Below are 19,637 nucleotides of genomic sequence, written 5' to 3'. Positions count from 1 at the left end.
ATAAACACATTTTCAAACCATTGCGCTCATTATTGCATCCTGTCATCTGTGCTTTTCATAAGTCATGTTTCCGTTTTACTTATTATTTACTTATCATTTTTTCAAAAATAGCACCCTGCATTTCTGTGATTGTGCAAAGGTTTTGCTGTTAGACGTAGGTCCAAATATAAAATCTCCCCTATGACAAAGGCAGAATCCTTCCAAGGTTTATAGAAAAAAATCTTTATTAAGATTCATATTTGGCCATTTTCTTCCATAACCTCATCTTCCGCTCAGTTTTTCCCCCCCAGTTTGCATGTGTTTTAAGGATTTTGACAGCCATTTATCACCTGTGTTAAATGCCATCTGTCATGTCGGGAAGTCTCCAGGGAAGATTTTAATGACAGGGAAGAGCTTCCAGGAGATAGAGCCGTCCTTTAGTGCACGGACTCTCCAGGGTGACTAGGCTATTACACGCCGGATTGATCAATATCCAACCTTTACACTAACATCTACAGGAAATGGTACTATAGGAAAAAAAAGTTGTACTTCCACATTGTTACTGACGTATCAGCAAGTCAAAATGTGCTTCGCAGCCCTAGGTGTAATGGTTTACTTTCCTTGTGGAAAGCGACACCCAAAAAGAAAGAGAAGGCAAAGAGCGGCAGCAACAGTATTCAGATGAGAGGAGTGGGGGGGGGGTTGGTGAAGTTAAACTACCTCGGTTAAACCCCCTTTTCCCTTGCATGCGTGGAAAGCCATTTCAGAGGCAGCAGAAAGCCTAACAACACACTAAGCACTCGAGGTCAACCAGAGTTGAACATCATCTTCTCATCATCATATTTGTGCTCAAGCTAAATAATAAATGACGGTTTTTTTTCTCCCTCCCTCATAAGTCACCTTATATGCCAGGCAACAAATGGCCTCTCTCTTCGTGTTAAGATTTTCCTGAAATAAAACTTCATTTCCATGTTTTTAGTTTTGTCTATGTTTCCCCTGAGCCTGGGTATGAACTTTGGACAGCCAGCCCTTAAATAAAAAACGATCTTCGGGCCTTGCCCCAATTTGAGAATGACGTTACCAGCCAGAATGATAGCGCACAGTGTATTTGAGGATGGGATTTTTGTAATCCTTCACTGGCAGAACAGGGAGACTCAACTAAAGGCCTGGATCTTTTTTTCTTTTTTAACTGCACTACTCCGTCTTTTCAAGCTGAAGGCATTTGTTATGATTACCAGAAAAGGATCCTGTATGGCGGTGTGAGATCATTGGAACTTGAAGGAGATATTTTTTGCTGAATGATGAAATGTGTGCATAGGTGTGCATGGGGAGAGAAATGAGGTGTGAACTGACCTTGGTTAAGGGTGGAGGTGCTGTTGATGTCACCTGAGATAAAGGAGGACTCAGATTGCTTTCTTACGGTGTCATTCCACATTCTCCTGATACGACTCTGTCAGGTCAACAAGGGACAGTCATTAGGACTTTAAACACGCCCGCTCACCTTTCAGATCAACTGTCATTTATTTTCTATGTACATGTGACCGACTATAATATTCCTCACAAGCTGATTAATATGCAGTGAGGCAAGGGCAGAAATTATGCTAACTTCCTCAGTATATGTCTTTCAAAACTTAATTTACTTAAGTTTATTTAACTTTTGAACGACTTGAGCTACAGTTACGAGTATCTTGAATAAGGCTGGAGGTAAAAGTGTGATAGGGATGTTTCTCTATAAGAACATAGCATCTGGAAGTATAGTCTAATAAGGCTTATTAACCATTAATAACAAAATGATAAAGCAATAAAGCAATTTTTTTTTTTGTTTTTGCAATTTTGGCTTTCCCCTCAGTAAAATCTGCTTGCGAGGCTCTTTAACAGTGCAGTACTATTTCCCATGCACATGACGTTAGTGAGAAAAAAGATAAAAGCAAGTGCTAAAGGGGCAGAACAGAAGAAAGATACTCATGCAGTACAACAGATGCTGCTTGTAAAATGTGGCATAATGTTTGTGTCTCTTGATCTACCTCTGAAGCTATAATGCACAATGTGCATTTTCTGTGCGATACCTGCATGCTCACAATGAAGGTACTTTCTCATGAACAACTGTTTAAACCTTGGGATTCATAACAATATAAATGAGCTTTATGATGAGTGTGTGTGTGCAGGAAAACATTCTTTTCTTATCGATTTTGACGCTCGGTGAGTCTGACTATACGAAGCTGCTGGTCTACCTGTGTACCAGAGGAGTAGCGTGCGCTGGTCCTTGTGGTGGAGGTCTTTGCAGAACCGTGTGAACTCTCAGTTGGCAGCCCTCCGCAGCAGTACGTGTGGCGGAAGCACTTGCTGTACTCTTTGCGGACCTGCGTTGGCAAACAGCCGAGTGTTTACATACAATGTTGACTTTATATATGACTTAGCCAAATTCTTGAGGGAAGCAGTGTTTGTTCTTTATATCAGCACGCCGTGCTCTGTGAATTCTGCATGCTAGTGTGAAGGCTCGGCCTTGGCTGCTCAAATTCAGAAGCCTTTCACCTTGAAAGAAAAATCAATGTCTTTGAGCACTGCCGATGACAAGAAACTTACTTTTTTCTGGAGAAGGCAATGGAAGATGAAGATAAACATTCCTTGGAAGGTGTTGAATATGGTGAAGAGGTACGCCATGACAATCGAGGCCTCATTGATGAAGAAGAGACCGAAGGACCACGTCAGACCCAGCAGACACAGCAGGGCGAAGGCACCCATGACCCAGGATCTAAAGGACAGCAAAAAACAAACACAAGGAGAGGACAAATCCAGCATGAGAAGTGGTCAGTGACAGAATACTGACTGGGAATTTTAAAACGCTAAAACTACGAAAAACTAGCAAAAAAAATCCTTCCGCCCGACCCCTACCCCTCCATTCACACACACTCAAGGCCCGAACTTCAATACAGTTCCTGCCTTCAGAAAGACTAGAAGGAAGCAAAACCTTGATCTGGTTTTCTGTAAATAACTTTTTATATGTCAGAACATATAGAACAGCATAATCAGAGAGCACAGCATGTTTAAAAAACAAGCTAAAAAAGCATTAAATACTATCAGATAGTAAATATTATCTGGTGAGTGTGTCATCAGAACTGGAGAACTAGGCAGACGTGGAAAGAGTTCAAGGAAAAAGGAGGTTCCCCGCCTCGCGTGTGAAGGTCCTATGGAGCCTTCAGACACAGGCAGTGTTCACAGTTCAATGCTCACATACACAACGACAAGGGCAACAACACTGGATTTCAAGATGATGGACGTCGTGAAAGTGAACGGTCAAATGGACAGTGGATGAGTAGCTTGGAAGCTGAGGTTTGGGAGAGGACTAACCGGCCAAAGAAAGAAAAAGAGAGAAAGAAAAGGAGGGGAAGAATAAACGAGGATAGAGAATAAACTACAAGCTGAAGAGGAGACTTCTGGGCAACATGTGCTTACTTGATAAACCGTTTATTATCTTCATAGCTAGAGAGCATGATAAGCAGGAAGAGAGACACACAATTAGATCATAGCGCGTAACAGCGAGGGTAAGTCTGCATTTGAGTAAGATATCTTCAACTTTGATCCCAGGGAAATCACGGGAGGCAATGAAATTAAGAGTCTCACAAGAACAGAAAGATGTAAGGTTTTACTGTTGATGATTCAATTACAAAAAACTCTGTATAAAGCATTTGGTCAGAGCACATTGTCTGTGGCTGAATATGCTTTTATACTACTGTATGCGTGGGTGGTGTTGTGAGGGTAAAAGTATCTGAGGTGTATAGAAAAAGCTTACCCAGGCAAATCTGTATTATAGTAGCCGTCACAAACGCGATAATTACTGGTGTGGATGGCAGAGCAGAGAGAGGAGGAGAATAATAGGATAAGAGAAAGGAGAGGGTGTGTGTTAACTTTTCCTTTACATGCAACATGCAATGACACTGGTGCTAAACTGACTCTCAGACCAAACTTTGGCACAAAAAAACCCAGAGAAAAACACCACAAGGAATCAGCTATTAATACACAAGGTATTTCTGCAGTATAAACAGGCATAAAAGAAATTATTTCTAGCCAGTACAAATGCACACCAATCTGAGTGCCACCATGTTCAGTTAATGTTTTCTGTTGTGGTGTCCTTGATAAGGGAGTAGTCTATCTCAAAAAAACCAAGAAGTCTAAATAAGGTCTTTTTTGATTGTTCTTCCTGATTGCAGTTTTACTGCAGCGCTGTAATGTTGCACATATTCATTAGAAAAAATGAAAAATAACAAACGCTGGATAAAAATAGCAAAACCGCTGCTCCTACACCAAGTGGTGGAGGTTGAAATATAATGGTGCAAACTGAGATGGTGCTGTGTTTCTGTGAGCAACAAAACCATATAACCCAAGATGGAAGAGGCCCTGAAATTCAGCCTGCAGTAAACAGCAATAAATATTGTTTTCACATAAGTGCAAAAAAAACAAAACAATTAGTGCTTTGGAAACCTTTGCTTCCCTTCCCAAAGCAAAACACATCATAAACGTTGAGGCGATTCAGAAAGCCTAAACTAGAAGGGGGATGGTGGTGTTGGGTGGTGGTCGGGTGGTGGCGGTTGTGTTGGGAAGAAATTCTTTTTTCTTTTCTGGGATTAGAAGCTGGGATCTATATAAAAAGGGTCTGACATGTTCCAGCAGCAAACACACATGGTAGCTGTTCCACTGTACCCCACCCTACCAGAGCCAACAGTGTATAGTTAAGTTGCAGCCTTAGAGTGATGTGTGTCATGCCAATGGAGTTCTGTGGCCAGTGGCTTGGAGCAAAACAACAAAGGACAAAAAGACGACTCACAGACTCTGTGTAGTCATCATGACAGCCAAGTCATGCCAAAAGTCTACATCAAATCTGTATTTGAAATCTCTAGAGTCAAAATAATGAATTCCTCTGTTAAATGTTTCGTTTGATCTGGATAATTTCAAAAACCGACCATGCCAGAAAAGAAACACATTCTTATATTTCACTCGCTAGTCCAGTACTGCAAATTGGCCTGGAGGTGGGGGACATACTGTGTTTTCTTATGAAATATTAATTTAAAAAAAAAATTACCTCAAGAGTAAAGGGCCTTAGTCTTCCTGGGGTTAGTGGCTGAACAGCACGAGCGTTATATTGCTGATGAGCAAGAGAATGCGTGTGTTCAGCATGTGACGCTTTACTTACTTTATATTCTCCAGTCGGCTAGAGTCTGGTTTCAGGGTGGTAGAGTGCTTCACCATTTTGTACATTGTGATGACCAGGAAGATGAGATTGAGCTGTCAAAACAGAGTAATGGCAGTGTTAATACATGAAGATGTATGACTCAAGATACAGCAGACAGAGAGGGAGAAAAAACTGTTAATTTGTCTATAAAATATATTAAAAGAGGAGAGCCTTCAAATCTGTGCATGTCCACAGACTAATCCAATAAACATCTATCGTTCCAGCCAGGCTCAGACGGGCCGACTGGCGCCAAATTTAGTGTCATTCTATATCAATAAGAGCGTGGAAATGCATTAAAATCCATCACAGTTAAAAAGCAAAAAAATAAAAAAATAAAAAAAAATAAAGAAACAGCCACACAGTAGCAGACTGGCAAAGTCAGAAGGGAATGAAAGTAGCAGCAGAAATAAGAGACCCTCTTCTTGTCCAAAACAACTGCATATCATTTCATGCACATTGTGAAATATTATTAGGTATAACCAGCTACAAAACACGAGAGGGAACATGGTATATTTTGTTAAATTCTTGTGTGTGGACAGATGAAAGGAGACAAAGAGAAAGAGGGAAAGGGTGAGGGAGATAGCGTTTGCTTTCTTGCTTTAATGTGTTAAATCTTAAGGGAGCCAGTGGCACATATCAGGTTGAGACAAGGATACTACTTGCTGTGTTTCTGGGGACCCTTATTTGGTACCCTAAAAATCAATACCATGATTTAGAGACACAATGGCTGCATGGGCCAGCAAGGAGCCGCTCCAAATAATTTACTTCAAAAACATTTATTCTGGAGCAAACTAGTCCCTGACACAGCATGTACATGCACTCGTAGCAGACGAACCAGACTGTGTTTGTACTGCAAGCCAGGCATGTATAAATAATGTCAAGCAATATCTGAGAAAGAAAAATTGAAATGTGTGTCTCCAATAGTGCATATCAAAGGATTAGACAAATACAAAAAACACAGCAGACAATAGGTAAGCTCCTGTATCTGTGGCATTTGAGTAACAAAAATTAAATACATAAAAATAAACACTTTTGCAATAACAAAAGCTTTTTTTCCAAGTGAGCCGTACAAGCAGTGCATTTTAGTGTTATGTCATCTTTTGAACACCAAAATATTGGTGAAAAGAAAAATGGAGATGCATTGCCAATATAAGGGATTGAAATAAAACGAATGACCTTTTTGAGATGGACTCAGACCCTGGCCATTCACTCTTGAACAGAAATTATCCGTGTTCTGGTAGACTCTGCTATCAAAAGACTGCCTGTGATCAATACATCACCCCTCCACATGTAATCAACTCATGGAGCCACTCACAATAACCCAGGCAGTAAAAGAGAGGGACGACTAGAAAAAAAAGAAAGAAGAAGGAGAAAAAAAATCCTGAATCGTTAGCCTTCTTTTATATCACAGAAACTATGTTTTGTTTTGCAGCTACTGGCCATTATTTCTATCAACTGCCGGCATGAGTCAGACAGTGGGGGAGGGAGGAGGGACAGGAGGGTGAGGACTTTTGAAAAACCATTTCACACAGCCTGGAGTGGTGACATGGATCCAATGAGACAGAGGAGAGGGACACAGTACTTTAAAGTAACCTAGCAGCACGGCACATGTTACCACCCCCACCAACATGCTTTCGCAGCCCCTCCCGGGGGATACCCCCTTGCGAGAGCAGAGCTGCCTTGCCTCTATCCTTCACTCTGTCTCTCTGTCTCTGAATCATCACTGCAAGCCATGCAGAAGCACCTCGCCACGCTGGGACTGAGGAGAAAGCTTTTTCTGAAGTGGACTGTGTGTGTACACACTGAACTCCAAATGAACTGCTGGGGATAAAATATTAAAGGTGCAGATGGAGCTGTCCAGATGACAAGAACTGCTCGCGACATGTCATGATCCAACAGGCCTTGTGTTGAAGCTATCTCAAGCATACTAATGGCTCCCCCCACCACTCATTACTTCCATGTTCGCCTTTCATGGAGCTAATACCCCCCGTGCCCAGAGACAGGGCAACCTCTGCCTAAGAACAGGGATCTAAATGCCTTCCATCAGCTTTTGTTTTCAGTCAGTAAACCTGTCGGATAAGGAAATCAGACCCGTTTCAGCCAAGAGGAAAAAGGAAAAAACAGGAGAAGAAACAAAAGGATGAGAAAAAAAGCTTGACCACCCTAGGTCAAAACCAGTGTTACTTGGCACAAACATGGCTGGGGTGCTGGATAGGGAATCCAGACATGAGCCAAAGCAGAAATGTTTTCTTTCCTTTTTTCTTACTCATGTGCCTTTTCTCCTCTCCCTCTCCCTCATTGACAAGGACAAAGCCAATTTGTAGAGAAACCAGGGTTACGGATGGTGTAGACAAACCTTGCTCCGGCACGCTCCCCTGAGATGCTCCTTTCCACTGTACTTTGTCTTTTTGAGTAAATTGTTGCACAGAATCAGAGGAGCAGTGTGCAAAGCCTGAGCCAGTGCTGCAAAACCTCATTCCTGTCATACATTAGCTCTGCTACAATACATTAGCTCCTCACAGGGTCATGATTCTATCTCTCCGGTCATCACCACTGGGATCCTGATCATCATTTCCACTGCCGATGCATTTTTCATGCAAATCATTATGGAAGCAACATGCAATTGGAAAACAACGAGAGCCTAATTTACGGAAAGGGAACATATTCCTGTCTGGGTGACAAAGCATTTGCTGAGACAGGGAGATATGTATGTTTGTTTTAATACAATGTAAGCTTTTCCTCAATTATAAACTCACACATTCAAAGCGGTTGCAGAGAGAGGAAAAAAAATAAAAAATCAAAAAATCAATGAAAAAAAAAGAAACAAGCATTTCACCATTTACTCAAAGAGAGAAATTTGTCTGGTTTTCTGTGCACTTCGCTTCCTCCTCAGTTGTTAAATGCTACATTGAGTGGCAATGTCTCTCTTTGAGTAAACTCTGAAATGCAGTCCAGTGAGAAGATTCCTCTTATTTAGTTTGTTACACCACAGTCAAAGAGCTGTACTATATCTTCACGTTGAAAGCTCCTAGCGGGCTCCCGATGCTGTGCAGAGGCTGACTGGAATTTGACATGGGTGCCCCTTGTCTCCAGTATATTTTCAGTGTCAGTTTGATGTTCAGCAGAAGTCACTACATCTGTAAATACAGTACCAACCATTATGCTGGATAATGAACACGGTACTGAACAAACACCACCCGTCCTCCCTGCACAGCAGCAAGACAAGTTTGCAGAGCTTCCTCTTCCTTTGCTGTGCATGAGGGCAAAGCAATACATGGTTTGGTGGGCTGAGTGGATGTATCTGAGGAATACCACCTGCTATTTCTTTCTCTTCCCTTTTTTTTTTTTTTTTGCACAGGGAGGTAAGACTCCCTAAGGTCTCATTCTTCTGAGCCTCTCTGATGGAGCGGGAGATAATAATGTCATGACCAGTAAATAATTGCATGCCTCAATGGGACATATGTCAATATGATATATATGTCCTTCACCCCTGATGGTCTTTGACCAAACAGAGAGGTGCCTTTGCTTTTCTTCTGCCTGAAACTGTCATCTGCTATTTACTACAGGCATACAAAAAGTAGTAGTAGTAAAAGGTGTAAAAAAAAAAAAAAAAAAAAAAAAAAAAGGGCTATAAAACCTAAAATCTAAGATCTGAAGGCCATTTGACAATGTCTGCAATGTGAGCCTTCTTGGGAGTAGTGTAAATGCGTAAAAAGTGCACTATCAAATCCTGATCCTTGTCAGCTGCTGAGAGGAAGAGGGGATTGAAGGATGCCTCGAAATCCCTCTTTTCCGCAAAATTAACCTGTCATCACTGAGGAGGCTTGAAGCAAAAATCTTGCTAACTTTTCCTTCAGTACAACCATCTCGCTTCCTTTATCTCTCCGAAGCATCTCTTTCGTCTCACCCTCTCAGTCCCGTTCTCACTCCGTCAGTCTCAGTATTAAAAGAAAAATAAAACAGCTTACCATGATGATAAAGGTGACAGGTCCTATAAAACTCCATATGAAATGATTATCCACACTTAGCCAGCACCTATGACAAAGAAACACAGATTTTGGATTGGGGCAGCACACACTAGAAAAACATTATCAGTGTTGCCTTCATGTTCCTGACGAATTTAATGGAAAGAAATTCATTTTTGGTTACTTGGGCCAATGACGTTGAGTGTGTATTTTTTTTTAACTTGTAGCACTTTCAACGCTCCTTTCACAGGCTAAACATGAATACAGTCGTACAAAACAGGGGGAAGACCCCAAGTAGCCCCTTTCGATAGCTGGGTGTTAGCTGAGATACAGCCATTAATCTACGTAAGAGGCTTTTTCTGCACAGTGCTCTTCTCTTTAAGGGAGCATTTACAAACAAGAGGTCACAGGAGGGTCTTTGAGCAGAAAGGCATTAATGTAGCTGCGGCCCCCCCTGAAACCACAGTGTTGAGTCTGTCAGCCACTTTCAAATGACATAAAAAATTGAACAGCTGCCCATCCCTGGCTAAAGCAGCTCAAATGTTTTGGTGTTGTCTCCAGGGATGCGCATAAGGTGCTGGCAAAAATGATGAGTAGATTTCTATTCAAAAGCCGCCACATACAGACACAGCAGGTAAGCCAACACAGTGCAGCATCCAGCGTGTCTGCTCTGCATTTCCAAGGATTTATTCAGAAAGCTGCACTTACGCTTTCTCGGTCCCGTAGCTCCTGTAGTCAACTGCTGCGGAAACACCGACCACGATGGCAGGGAAGAGGTAACCAGACACGTAGTAGTACTTTTTCCGTGAGTATTCACTCTCAAAGACCTCCACAAGCATGAGGTACAGCTGGACCCCCTCAAGACACATCCAGGAGAAGGAAGCCAGGAAGAAGAAGTGAAGGATCCCCGCAATGATAGCGCATCCAATCTGAGTCAGAACAATAAGCAATTGAGACAATCAAAGGATATGTATTCAAGGTAACACAGGAATAAACAATATGGTCTCAGTTTCCATTAAAAAAAAAAAATAAAACTACCATTTACTTGCAGTATAAAAATTATTTAAATATGACAAGCAGTATCTTCGTAGCACTTTCTTTAATGAAAATTGTATATCATATATCCTATCTTTTATTAAAAGCCTTCTGAAAAGATGACATTCACCACTGCTGCCTCACCCATTCAGTGCAATTGATGAAAAATGGTAACAAATATTCATTCACCACATGGGCTCTGACTATGCACAGGTTTAGCTTTCCATCAGCAGGGTAAAAATTTAAATGCCATTTATATTTTAAGGTGAGAGTTGGTAGATTTAATCATGCAGCTCGGCATAGGCAGTTTTGATTCCCATCTGAACACAGAAAAATCTTTTTGTGCTCATAGAAATTGAAGCGAAAATGTAGGTGAACAAAAAAAGTGAACATTGGTATGGATGCAGCCTCAGCCATGGCAACTGTGGCCTTAAGTGAAAGAGGAAAAAATACCTGTCAGGTGGAAGACATGGCCCCTTAGTAATCTATATTAATGGTGCTGTCCCACTCATGTCATGTCAGGGACAAGCAAGGAAGGTTGGAAACAAACAATGCTTAAAGTCTCATCAATTTCACTCTGAAAGGGTCGCTTGTTTTGTCTTGGGGCTGAGAGAAGATAAAGTGAGAGGGACTGAATCAAAACAAAATCAATAGGGTGCAATTGTTCCGGCTTACCGTGGGTTCCGTCATATCAATACCGATTAGGAATATTAACTCGGCGATGAAGAGATTTATGCACAAGTTCTTGTGGATGGTGTTGCGATCACTCTGCAGGCCCCGGAAAAAGCAGAAGGTGAAGATGCTGATGGTGAGGCAGACGAGGGACACCACGATCCCGACGCGAGTTATGACGGTAAGAAGGAGCTCATGGACTCTGTCATTAACCTGGGAGAGGTAAATAATAATAAAGTGCCAAATTATAAACAAAAATAAGTCATGTGTTTGCACGTACGTCAGGTCTGTGGAAAAGGATTGAAACATTTTATTCATCAAATCATATATGACCTAATCAAAAGTACTAAACATCCTTTTGGTTTTATAATAAATGACGGATTTAGAACAATATATATATGTATAAATAAATAAATACTACAAGTGACTTTGAAAGAAAACGTAAAGGCAAATAAGAAGAATTGACGTGACATACTGAGATTTCATGGTGTGCCATGAGAATGGCAAAGTTGGTGAGATGACTGCAGGAGCAGGTAGTGTGTGTTTTATTGGACTCCAGGAGTTTGCAGCCTTGGGTGGACCAGTAGCCCATCATACTCCTCTCAGAGTAATTCCAGAAGGAGCAATTGGAGTTGAAGTAGTGCTCCATCTGCAGATAACAAGAGATATGGTTAAGTGTCCAAATAATTGACTGCCTGAAATTGAAGTACATGTAGAACACAGAGGCCATTTACCCCCTACTCATACAAAGTATTTTTCTACACTGATATGGATGAGTATTTTTCACTTCACAGCTCTTATGAAGCAATTCATATGTTGTATCTCATTTGGCACATGCTTGCAAAATCAACTGAAGCATGGCTGGGTATATGAGGCCTTAATAACAGAGAAGCATAATTGTTTGACGGTATGTCTTTGGAATTGCACAATTTCTCTGATAAAGAATGGAGTCACGCATTGCCCTCTGGGAACGCCAGTGACAACTTTAAAAGACGAAAGATAATTGGTGCTCCAGTAATTTCATCCTAGATTGTACGGCTAATCTAGGAGTTAATTCCCTCCACTATAAAAGAAAATGGGTATCATTTATATCCCAATGTTGATTAAAGAATTAGTTTTCATTAAGAATTCACTTAGGTTCTAAAGACTCCTTTAATTTGATGTTCAATGACTTAAATAAACTGCCGACTGACCTAGCAAGGCATTTACAATTCAAATTGCAGATCTCTGTCTACTCTGGATGTCCCCTCCCGGAGTTTTTCAATATGACCTCTCCATTCATTCCAGCAGGGAGACTCACATCAATGTGCTCCAGGGTAAAAATCACCGGGTCATTAATGAATACACGGCTGGACTCTTTGTTGATTGAAGCAGCAATAATGTCCGAGTTGACTGCCACTGACACGTTGCGGCCGTGAGCCTCGTTGGCCATCTTGAGGGTGGCGTTCTCTGTACTGAGAAACTGGCCCAGGTTTTTGTAGAGGACAAAAACCAGCTTGGCAACTCCTGTAGAGTGACAGACATCAGAGGATGGGAAAAAAAAAAATCAAGCTTCCAGAACAATTTAGGAAATGTACGAAGAAAAAACTACGGTGAAAAAAATGAAAAAATGCACAAAAAGAGGACTAAAAATATTTAAGCACCCCAGTTTGTTTCAATTTTAATACTTAACAAGAATATAACTGCAAGAATGAGTAAAAGGTGAGTGAGAGACAGAGACAGAAAGCTTTTGAATGTGACCTGGAAAAAACAAACAAACAAAAAAAAAAAAAACGAGGTTTTTGGTATAAACTCCTTCCTGCTTTGCTCCTACACTAATACAGCTAGACTTCACCTTTTCAAAGAAACAAGAGTAGGAGCAGAAGTCAGATCACATGCATATACTGCATAGTTTCTCACACACTGAATAGGCACTTTATCATCGTCATATTAGAGTAAGCAGAGTTGCCTAGACCAAGGTTCTCTTTCTTTCCATTCTTTTGGTACATTTAAGAGAGCTTACCGTTCCGACTGTTGAGCTTGACAGTGTTGGCCGAGAGCTGGATTGAGATACCACCCTTGCTGGACTGTGGAAATTTAAAATCCTGAACCTGGCCATCTGTGCTGAGCACATACACATCCAGGACTGCCAGGTACAGGGAGGCAGCGGATGGGTTAGAGAAGAAAGATGAAGGGAAAAGAGAATGAGAAATCGGACATTACATTACTTAGATTCAAGGACATCATTCAAACAAAATAGTGGGGTACGTTAACGCTGATGCTTTCTTTTTGACATTTCTACACAAACTGAAATGTTGCAGGGACCAAAGGATATAACAACTCAAACGCTAAATCTTAGTGACAGTGAGCTACACAATAAAAACGTCAATCACAGGGGCATCATTTGTGTTGAGAAAACAACAACTAAGAAAAAAGCCTTCCTTATATGGTCTAACAGCTGAAGAAAATGAGGGGAGGACGAGGAGGCCGTGGATAAACAGTGTACTTTTTCTGACTCCACAGCAGGCTAATGTTCACATTAATGTATAGAGTTACAAGGTCCAGACGAATACATTTATAAACTAAGCGAGCGCAATCAGAGAATCCCGTCTATTTAATTGTCTCATATTCATCACTTTGTCAGTAAGCGACTCGTTAAACCTAATATGCGTTGTTTTTCTGTTCCCCCGAGGTTTAAACGCTTATTATGAAAACAAAGTCCTTTTTTATGTGGCAGCCTTGTTTTCCTATCACAAGAGTTACTACTCTACAATGAATTGAAAGTAATCAAATAAACTGCGCTTGCATCAATCAAGAATGCTCCTCATTTGCTTACCACAAGCTCGGCTTTACTTACTTATATTGTCTGCAGGAACTTTGACAAAGGCAGGTTCCATGAGGTTGTCAGCAAGGACAAAGGCCCCCTCCTCCAGAGTATCCAGTAACATGGTGGCTGCATGCGTTTGTTCTGTGCTGTTCATGTCTTGCCAGGACTTCAAGGCCTCTGGTCGCAGAAGGTTATCTACTGTGTCCACAATGGCCTGTGTGCAAAAAAACAAACAAACAAATACATACACACACACACACAAAAAAAAAGATACTTGAGTAACTCAGAAAAAAATAAAAAGAATTTATTTGCAAGCGTGAGCAGTGACATGCACACACTGAAATGAAATGAATGAAATGCTGTGCTTGAAGCATCACATCTGTCGGGATTAAAATTAACATAACGAGAAAAGAATTAAGAAGCTAAAAGGACATTTATTGTTTTATTGTACATATGAAAAGAACAATTAAATAAAGATGTATGTACTGGATGAGAAAGTAGTTATTTTGGAAACTGTATTGATAATGAAGGAAAAACTGCAGAGGAAGAGAAGAGCAGGCGCATCAATGGAGATGGTGCGGAATCAGTTTCTTTTTCAAGGACGTTGCATCAGGGCAGACACTCAGGGTCATAGTGTATTGAGCCTGTCAGGTCTGTCCGATAACAGGATATTAAGAGATGGCCTGATAAAAGTCAAAGTACTAAAAGCTGCACAAATTCTCCAATTGTTCAGCATCCCGAATGTAGAAACTTTCTTTTCCTCTAACCTTTGACCTGCAGTCAACTTGAACTAAAAAGGACAAGGAAACGTATGCAAAACAAAACATAATATTTTTTAAATTTATTTAACTGTATCCTTCATGCACACATTTTTCCAGCCTCACACTTTCTGCTAAGGCACTGGGTTTTCCTCAGGAAATAATTAAATCAATGTGTCTAATCAGGTAATCAATGCCCGTGACGGCTGGTGGAAAGGGTGGGGGACAGCTAATGTGATGTTGCGTCAAGTATGGCAGATGTCAGATACTGCAGACTCAACGATCTGTGTCCCAGATCCTCTCATGCTGTCATTAGTCAAATAAATACTGTCATTTACATCAACCAAACTTCTCGACCACTGTCACTACCTCTGACTTTAAATCTACATGTTGTGCCATTAAAAACCAAAATGACGATGTGACATTTTATAGGGAGGTGGTGTGACCACATACATGTATGTTTTCCCCCTTTCCCTCTTTTCTTTTTACGAGCGCACTGCCAATGATTGGCTAACTAGCTCGATCCATTTTAATACCCTCCTGAAGGAGAGATCTGGATTGAGGGGGGGGTGACTTGGGTGGCAGGTGGAGGACACTGATCTCCCTAATGGCAGATAGATATATATGGCCAAAATACTTTGATGAGTGAACCTAACCTGACAGCATTCTATGAAACAGGAGAAAATAATTTGACCTGCCTAACCCTATTAACCAGATACATCGTAAGATTTGCACCTTTAATTAATGAAACAAATGACTTATATGACCTAAAACCTGTGTCCTTGTGAAACAAGACCCACAGTTTTTACATTACAGGGGATGAAAGCTCAGGTGATGGTCCTTGAAAAAAAGGGTTTGACTAAATCAGTGAATTGTGTTAGATGCAATATTCAGGAGTACTTTATATAGAACGGAGAGCTCATAAAAAAAAACTCAACATTGCAACAAAGCAGGAAAATATTTCAGCAGGTGAATAATGAGAGGAATGTAAGAAAAGGGTGTTTGTCTGAGTTGTGTTGGTGTTTTGCATCCAGACGTGCAATCTTCAGTAAACACTTACAAAACAGAAAACACACAAAAGGGAAAAACAGAATGAAAAACAAAATACACCATTGCTGTCAACGCACAGAGGGAAAAAAAAAACACAGAGACACGTATACACATCCATGAAAAGAAGCCACCTCAGTAATTGGAGATGGCTTCTGATTGACTTTGAAAGCAGTTTGGGTACGATTGCATCTGTGTGTAAGGCAATTACTTAACAAAGCAGGAAGCACATGGAGGGAGTACACGACAGTGCATAGGGTACATGCTGCTGAACTTGGGCTGGGGCATATACAGTAGCACAGGAACAGAGGAGGGGACGGCAGCAAGAAGAGTGGGCAGAAGCATTGCTCCAGTACCTTCATGTATGCCCTGCATGTCCTTTCTCGTTTTTGAAGCTTTTTTATTAGAAAAGAAAAACAACAGATAAAAAATAGAGACATAATTTGCACAGGTTCATGAGCTTGAGTGAAGGATTTGTAGAAACAAGGCCCTTTTGTTTTTGTTCTGTTTGTCTCACACCTTTCCTGACTTCGAAAAGAAACGGAGAACAAACAATAACAACTACAAACTGTATTACTGCATTAATTTGGGGAGCAAAATAAAATTCTGCATTTTTCATTTAAAAGTACTAAGTTGTCCGTAAAGCCCCTAATCCAATGACTGCAGAGAGATTCAGCAAAACACATTTGCTGAGAAAATGGACTTAGCATTTAACTTAATATGGCACTTTTTTTTTTTCCTGGCGGAGCTGGTTACCTTGTTGAAGCTCCGTCCCGCAGAATCCTTCTCGCTGGGTCGGAGCTCCTGCAGCTGAGCATCCAAGATGTCCACCAGCTGCTCCATCAGGCGCACAGAGGAGCTGACGTCCCCGGCAAAGATGGGGCCTTTGGTGTGTTTGGCTAACTCGTTGGCCAAGTTAGCTGCATTTTCACCGCTGCGGATCTGCAGGGGGAGAGAGTGAACGATGTTCACAGGGATGCAAGAAGACAGACTTGGATGGTTCTTTACAGCCCTGTTTCTGACACTGAATAGCACTTGAACGAATCCTTGAAATGGCAGTTACAAAAAGGGGGTTTAATGTTTTCTTCATTCAGGAGAAGTTGCCATGGTAGCAGTTTTTTTACAGTGTGGTAAATTTAAAAAAAATAGGTATGCAGTGAGCTGCTTGCTATATCTGCTATTAGTTGTAGGGCACAAATTATACACAGGGTAGAGAAAATATGAACATTTCATGTAAAAGGCCTTTAACTTGGAGGCAAATGCAATAATTTCTACAAAGCTGCGTCATATTAAAGGCATAATATCATTACATGTACCACTACTATATATATAGTATATACCTTTCATATCTATGTCTGTGCTTTATGCTATATCTCTTTTTTGATGCAGTTTGTGTCTCATACTTTTCCTTAACATTTAATTTTGGCAGTTTTTTTTGACGTTTTTCGTTTGAATACAGATCCTATCCTATGCAGTTTTTTTTTATTTTTTTATTTTTCCTATGAAAACACATATCAAAGTCCTCTTTTCCAAAATTCTGTTACAGCTGACAAGTACTGGTTTCAAGATAATCTGACCCAGATTTACTCCCACCTTTGTAACTGTGATTAAGTCACTTCATCGTTGGAGTCCTTTACAAGGACGTGTTTCCATAATTTTGTCTACCCCCTCTATGGGGGAAAGCGGCGAGGCAGAGCTCATACAAACCTTCTGGGCTACTTGGTTGACCCAGTGGGAGGTACAGTTGCTGAGATCAGGGCCCTTCGGGTGCCAGGCCCCAGTGGAAAGGACACATAAATAAGAGGCTGTGCCTGAGAGGGAAAACAAGAACAGAGTAGTCAAGTTCAATCAAGTCAAATCAAATTTATTTTCCAATGAAGTCCTTTACAGGGCAACAAAAGTGAAGGAGGGAGATAAAAGGAAGAAACTGCACGCAAACAACATGTTTACAAACATACAAATGCATGAATGTTATACAAATAGCCACAGAGTCTGCCTGCGTATGCACACAGAAATATCAGCCCTGACAAATATTTTGTTTTTTCACTATGTTAGTCTGGTAAGACTGTTCGAACGCTGTCAGAGGGCAAATTAAATTGAAATTGTTGGATACAGTAATCGCAAAACATGTAGAGTCACCAAATTTTGTTTCTAGAAAAGCGTTTTTCTGAAAAGATTTTCAACAGTTCGCCGTGCCTGTTTTTGCTGCAAATTGTTTTTCCATCCTAATTAGCCCTTATTTCACACACAATCAAATAAGGGATGCACGTCTCCATGCAAGCTCCAAGAGAAACAGCTGAGCCTGCTCCCCTGCAACACAGCTGCTACAGATTGCTTAATCATGTTTTGGCCTGGAATGACACAGTTAAAACCTAACACCATTACAAAACTATCTTCTCTGTTTCCCTGCGCATCAACTGAAAGTGGTGCTTGTTACAGATAAAAAAGATCATTGTATGCAAGAATATCAGACAGATCTAACAAACTCAGGGATGTTCTCCTGCGACGCTGCAGGTCACATTGAAAGCAGCAAGCACGCAGCCCTGTGGTGAGAGGGAGCCCTGTTTACCTCGTGTTCCCTTGGGGCAAGGTCGCTCCACGAGCATGCCCCTCTGAGTCTGAGGCCACATTATGTCTCTTTTCTCAGTGGCCTCGCAGAAGCGCTCAGGTAGAGGGAAGGACTCCGGGGGAGGAGGGGAAGTAGTCTGTGGAATCACAGGAGGCGGCTTGGGTGCTCCCCTGCCGCCCTCCTTGAGCCCTGTTGTGGTGGTAGTGTTGGCCACACCCCGGTGCACTGTGGTTGTTGTGGTGGTGGTTGTAGTTCTCTGAGGCTGAGGGGATAGGGTGGCTTCTGAAAGTGGTGGAGCTGTGAAGAGAGGAAAGGATAAAGAGGCATTATATTTGGGTGGAGCAGTAGTATGTGATGGTGAGCGGCCCCAGGGGAAAAACATTATTGCGTCTATGATAGATGGAGTTTGATTCTCAGTGGGACATATATTTATCAGTCTTCAGGGAAACACGGTGCAGTGCTGGGGATAAAAATAAAAAGCAAATGGTAGTTTGACCTGCGGTAGCAGTGTAAGGTCAGCTCAGTGTGGCACCCCTGGGGCACATAATGTGGAATATATCAAGTATTTTGTTAAGATATCTTTGGCAGGTATTCAGACCTTGACCTTATGGTGAGCAGATTCCCCTATGTACCACACACCCTTAATGTTGCGCCCCATAACTAACATTCCTAATTTTTTTTCTCAACATGTTCAACAGTGTAATGCTTATACATCCAAGTATCCTGTTGTGTAAATTGCTGCTAAGTGCTCTGTGCAACAAGCGTATTTGCCTTCCCATTGACTATGGCTTATCCGAGGCACTCAGTCTGCAGCGAACAAGACAATAATTACAGAAACATCCTCCTGCCTGGCGATCATTCTTGCCTGGGAGATTTAGTGGCATGGCTGATTAATTTTTACTAGAGCAACACAGAACTAGTATGTGTAGCCATGCTGCCAGAACCTTCATTTTACAGTCGTTTCAACTCATACTCTGATAAGGCAGGTGTGTAGTAACTCATGCAATGCCCCGGGCAAAAACAATGTTTCAGTCCTGAGAAAGGAGAAAATAGTGCACGCCTTCCATTTGACATGAGCCACTAAGGAAAAACTATGAAGACATTTTTCATGTGATACACAACAGAAATGTGAGTAGCACTGTAATTACATATCATAAAAGTTGAACATAAGAGAGTTTCATAGATGAAATGTCGATAAACACCAACTATTTGATTTAAATCTGCTACTCACCTCCGAGTACAAAAAGAAAGGATAACACACACCCCCAACCACCACACACACGCAACCCCACCCACGGGGAGAAAAAAAAAAAAATTGGTGGTTGAATTTAAAACGAAAAACTATATCAATCAAATGAGGTCTGATTGGAATGCAATGCGCATACTGAATCTAATCACATTTGAGTACTTTGATTTCCTCCATTAGGCTGCCTGTAGAGCATGCAGAGAAGAAGAGGTGCTTTGACACTGCTCGAGCTGAGCACAGTCGTTCTAAGTAGTGCAACCGCTAGTGAAAACATCGAAGAGACACAGCGTGACAGAGTCAAAGAGAGAGAGGGAGTCAGAGGCATGACAAGAG

The 19,637-nt window shown here is 41.3% G+C and overlaps 1 protein-coding gene across 6 annotated transcripts in view; it reads right to left on the bottom strand.

The window, feature by feature from the left end:
* adgrl2a (adhesion G protein-coupled receptor L2a) overlaps window positions 1-19,637 on the bottom strand; it is a 90,112-nt gene that overhangs the window by 4,464 nt on the left and 66,011 nt on the right. For 5 of the 6 annotated variants that reach the window (XM_040129106.1, XM_040129101.1, XM_040129105.1 and 2 more), the window contains exons 6-20: window positions 18,059-18,355; window positions 17,197-17,300; window positions 16,246-16,431; window positions 15,846-15,884; window positions 13,715-13,898; window positions 12,881-13,003; window positions 12,179-12,384; window positions 11,354-11,527; window positions 10,882-11,091; window positions 9,880-10,100; window positions 9,175-9,241; window positions 5,168-5,259; window positions 2,563-2,731; window positions 2,211-2,339; window positions 1,333-1,429 (exon numbers count right to left, since the gene is read on the bottom strand). In XM_040129106.1, coding sequence (XP_039985040.1) covers window positions 1,333-1,429; window positions 2,211-2,339; window positions 2,563-2,731; window positions 5,168-5,259; window positions 9,175-9,241; window positions 9,880-10,100; window positions 10,882-11,091; window positions 11,354-11,527; window positions 12,179-12,384; window positions 12,881-13,003; window positions 13,715-13,898; window positions 15,846-15,884; window positions 16,246-16,431; window positions 17,197-17,300; window positions 18,059-18,355 — 2,298 coding nt within the window. The remainder of the gene's footprint in view (window positions 1-1,332; window positions 1,430-2,210; window positions 2,340-2,562; window positions 2,732-5,167; window positions 5,260-9,174; window positions 9,242-9,879; window positions 10,101-10,881; window positions 11,092-11,353; window positions 11,528-12,178; window positions 12,385-12,880; window positions 13,004-13,714; window positions 13,899-15,845; window positions 15,885-16,245; window positions 16,432-17,196; window positions 17,301-18,058; window positions 18,356-19,637) is intronic. The other variant, XM_040129104.1, reaches the window with a different exon arrangement.

This window comes from Xiphias gladius, chromosome 6 (genome assembly GCF_016859285.1).
Source record: "Xiphias gladius isolate SHS-SW01 ecotype Sanya breed wild chromosome 6, ASM1685928v1, whole genome shotgun sequence".
NCBI classification, from domain to species: Eukaryota; Metazoa; Chordata; class Actinopteri; order Istiophoriformes; family Xiphiidae; genus Xiphias; species Xiphias gladius.
This window is presented reverse-complemented; position numbering and strand designations above follow the sequence as displayed.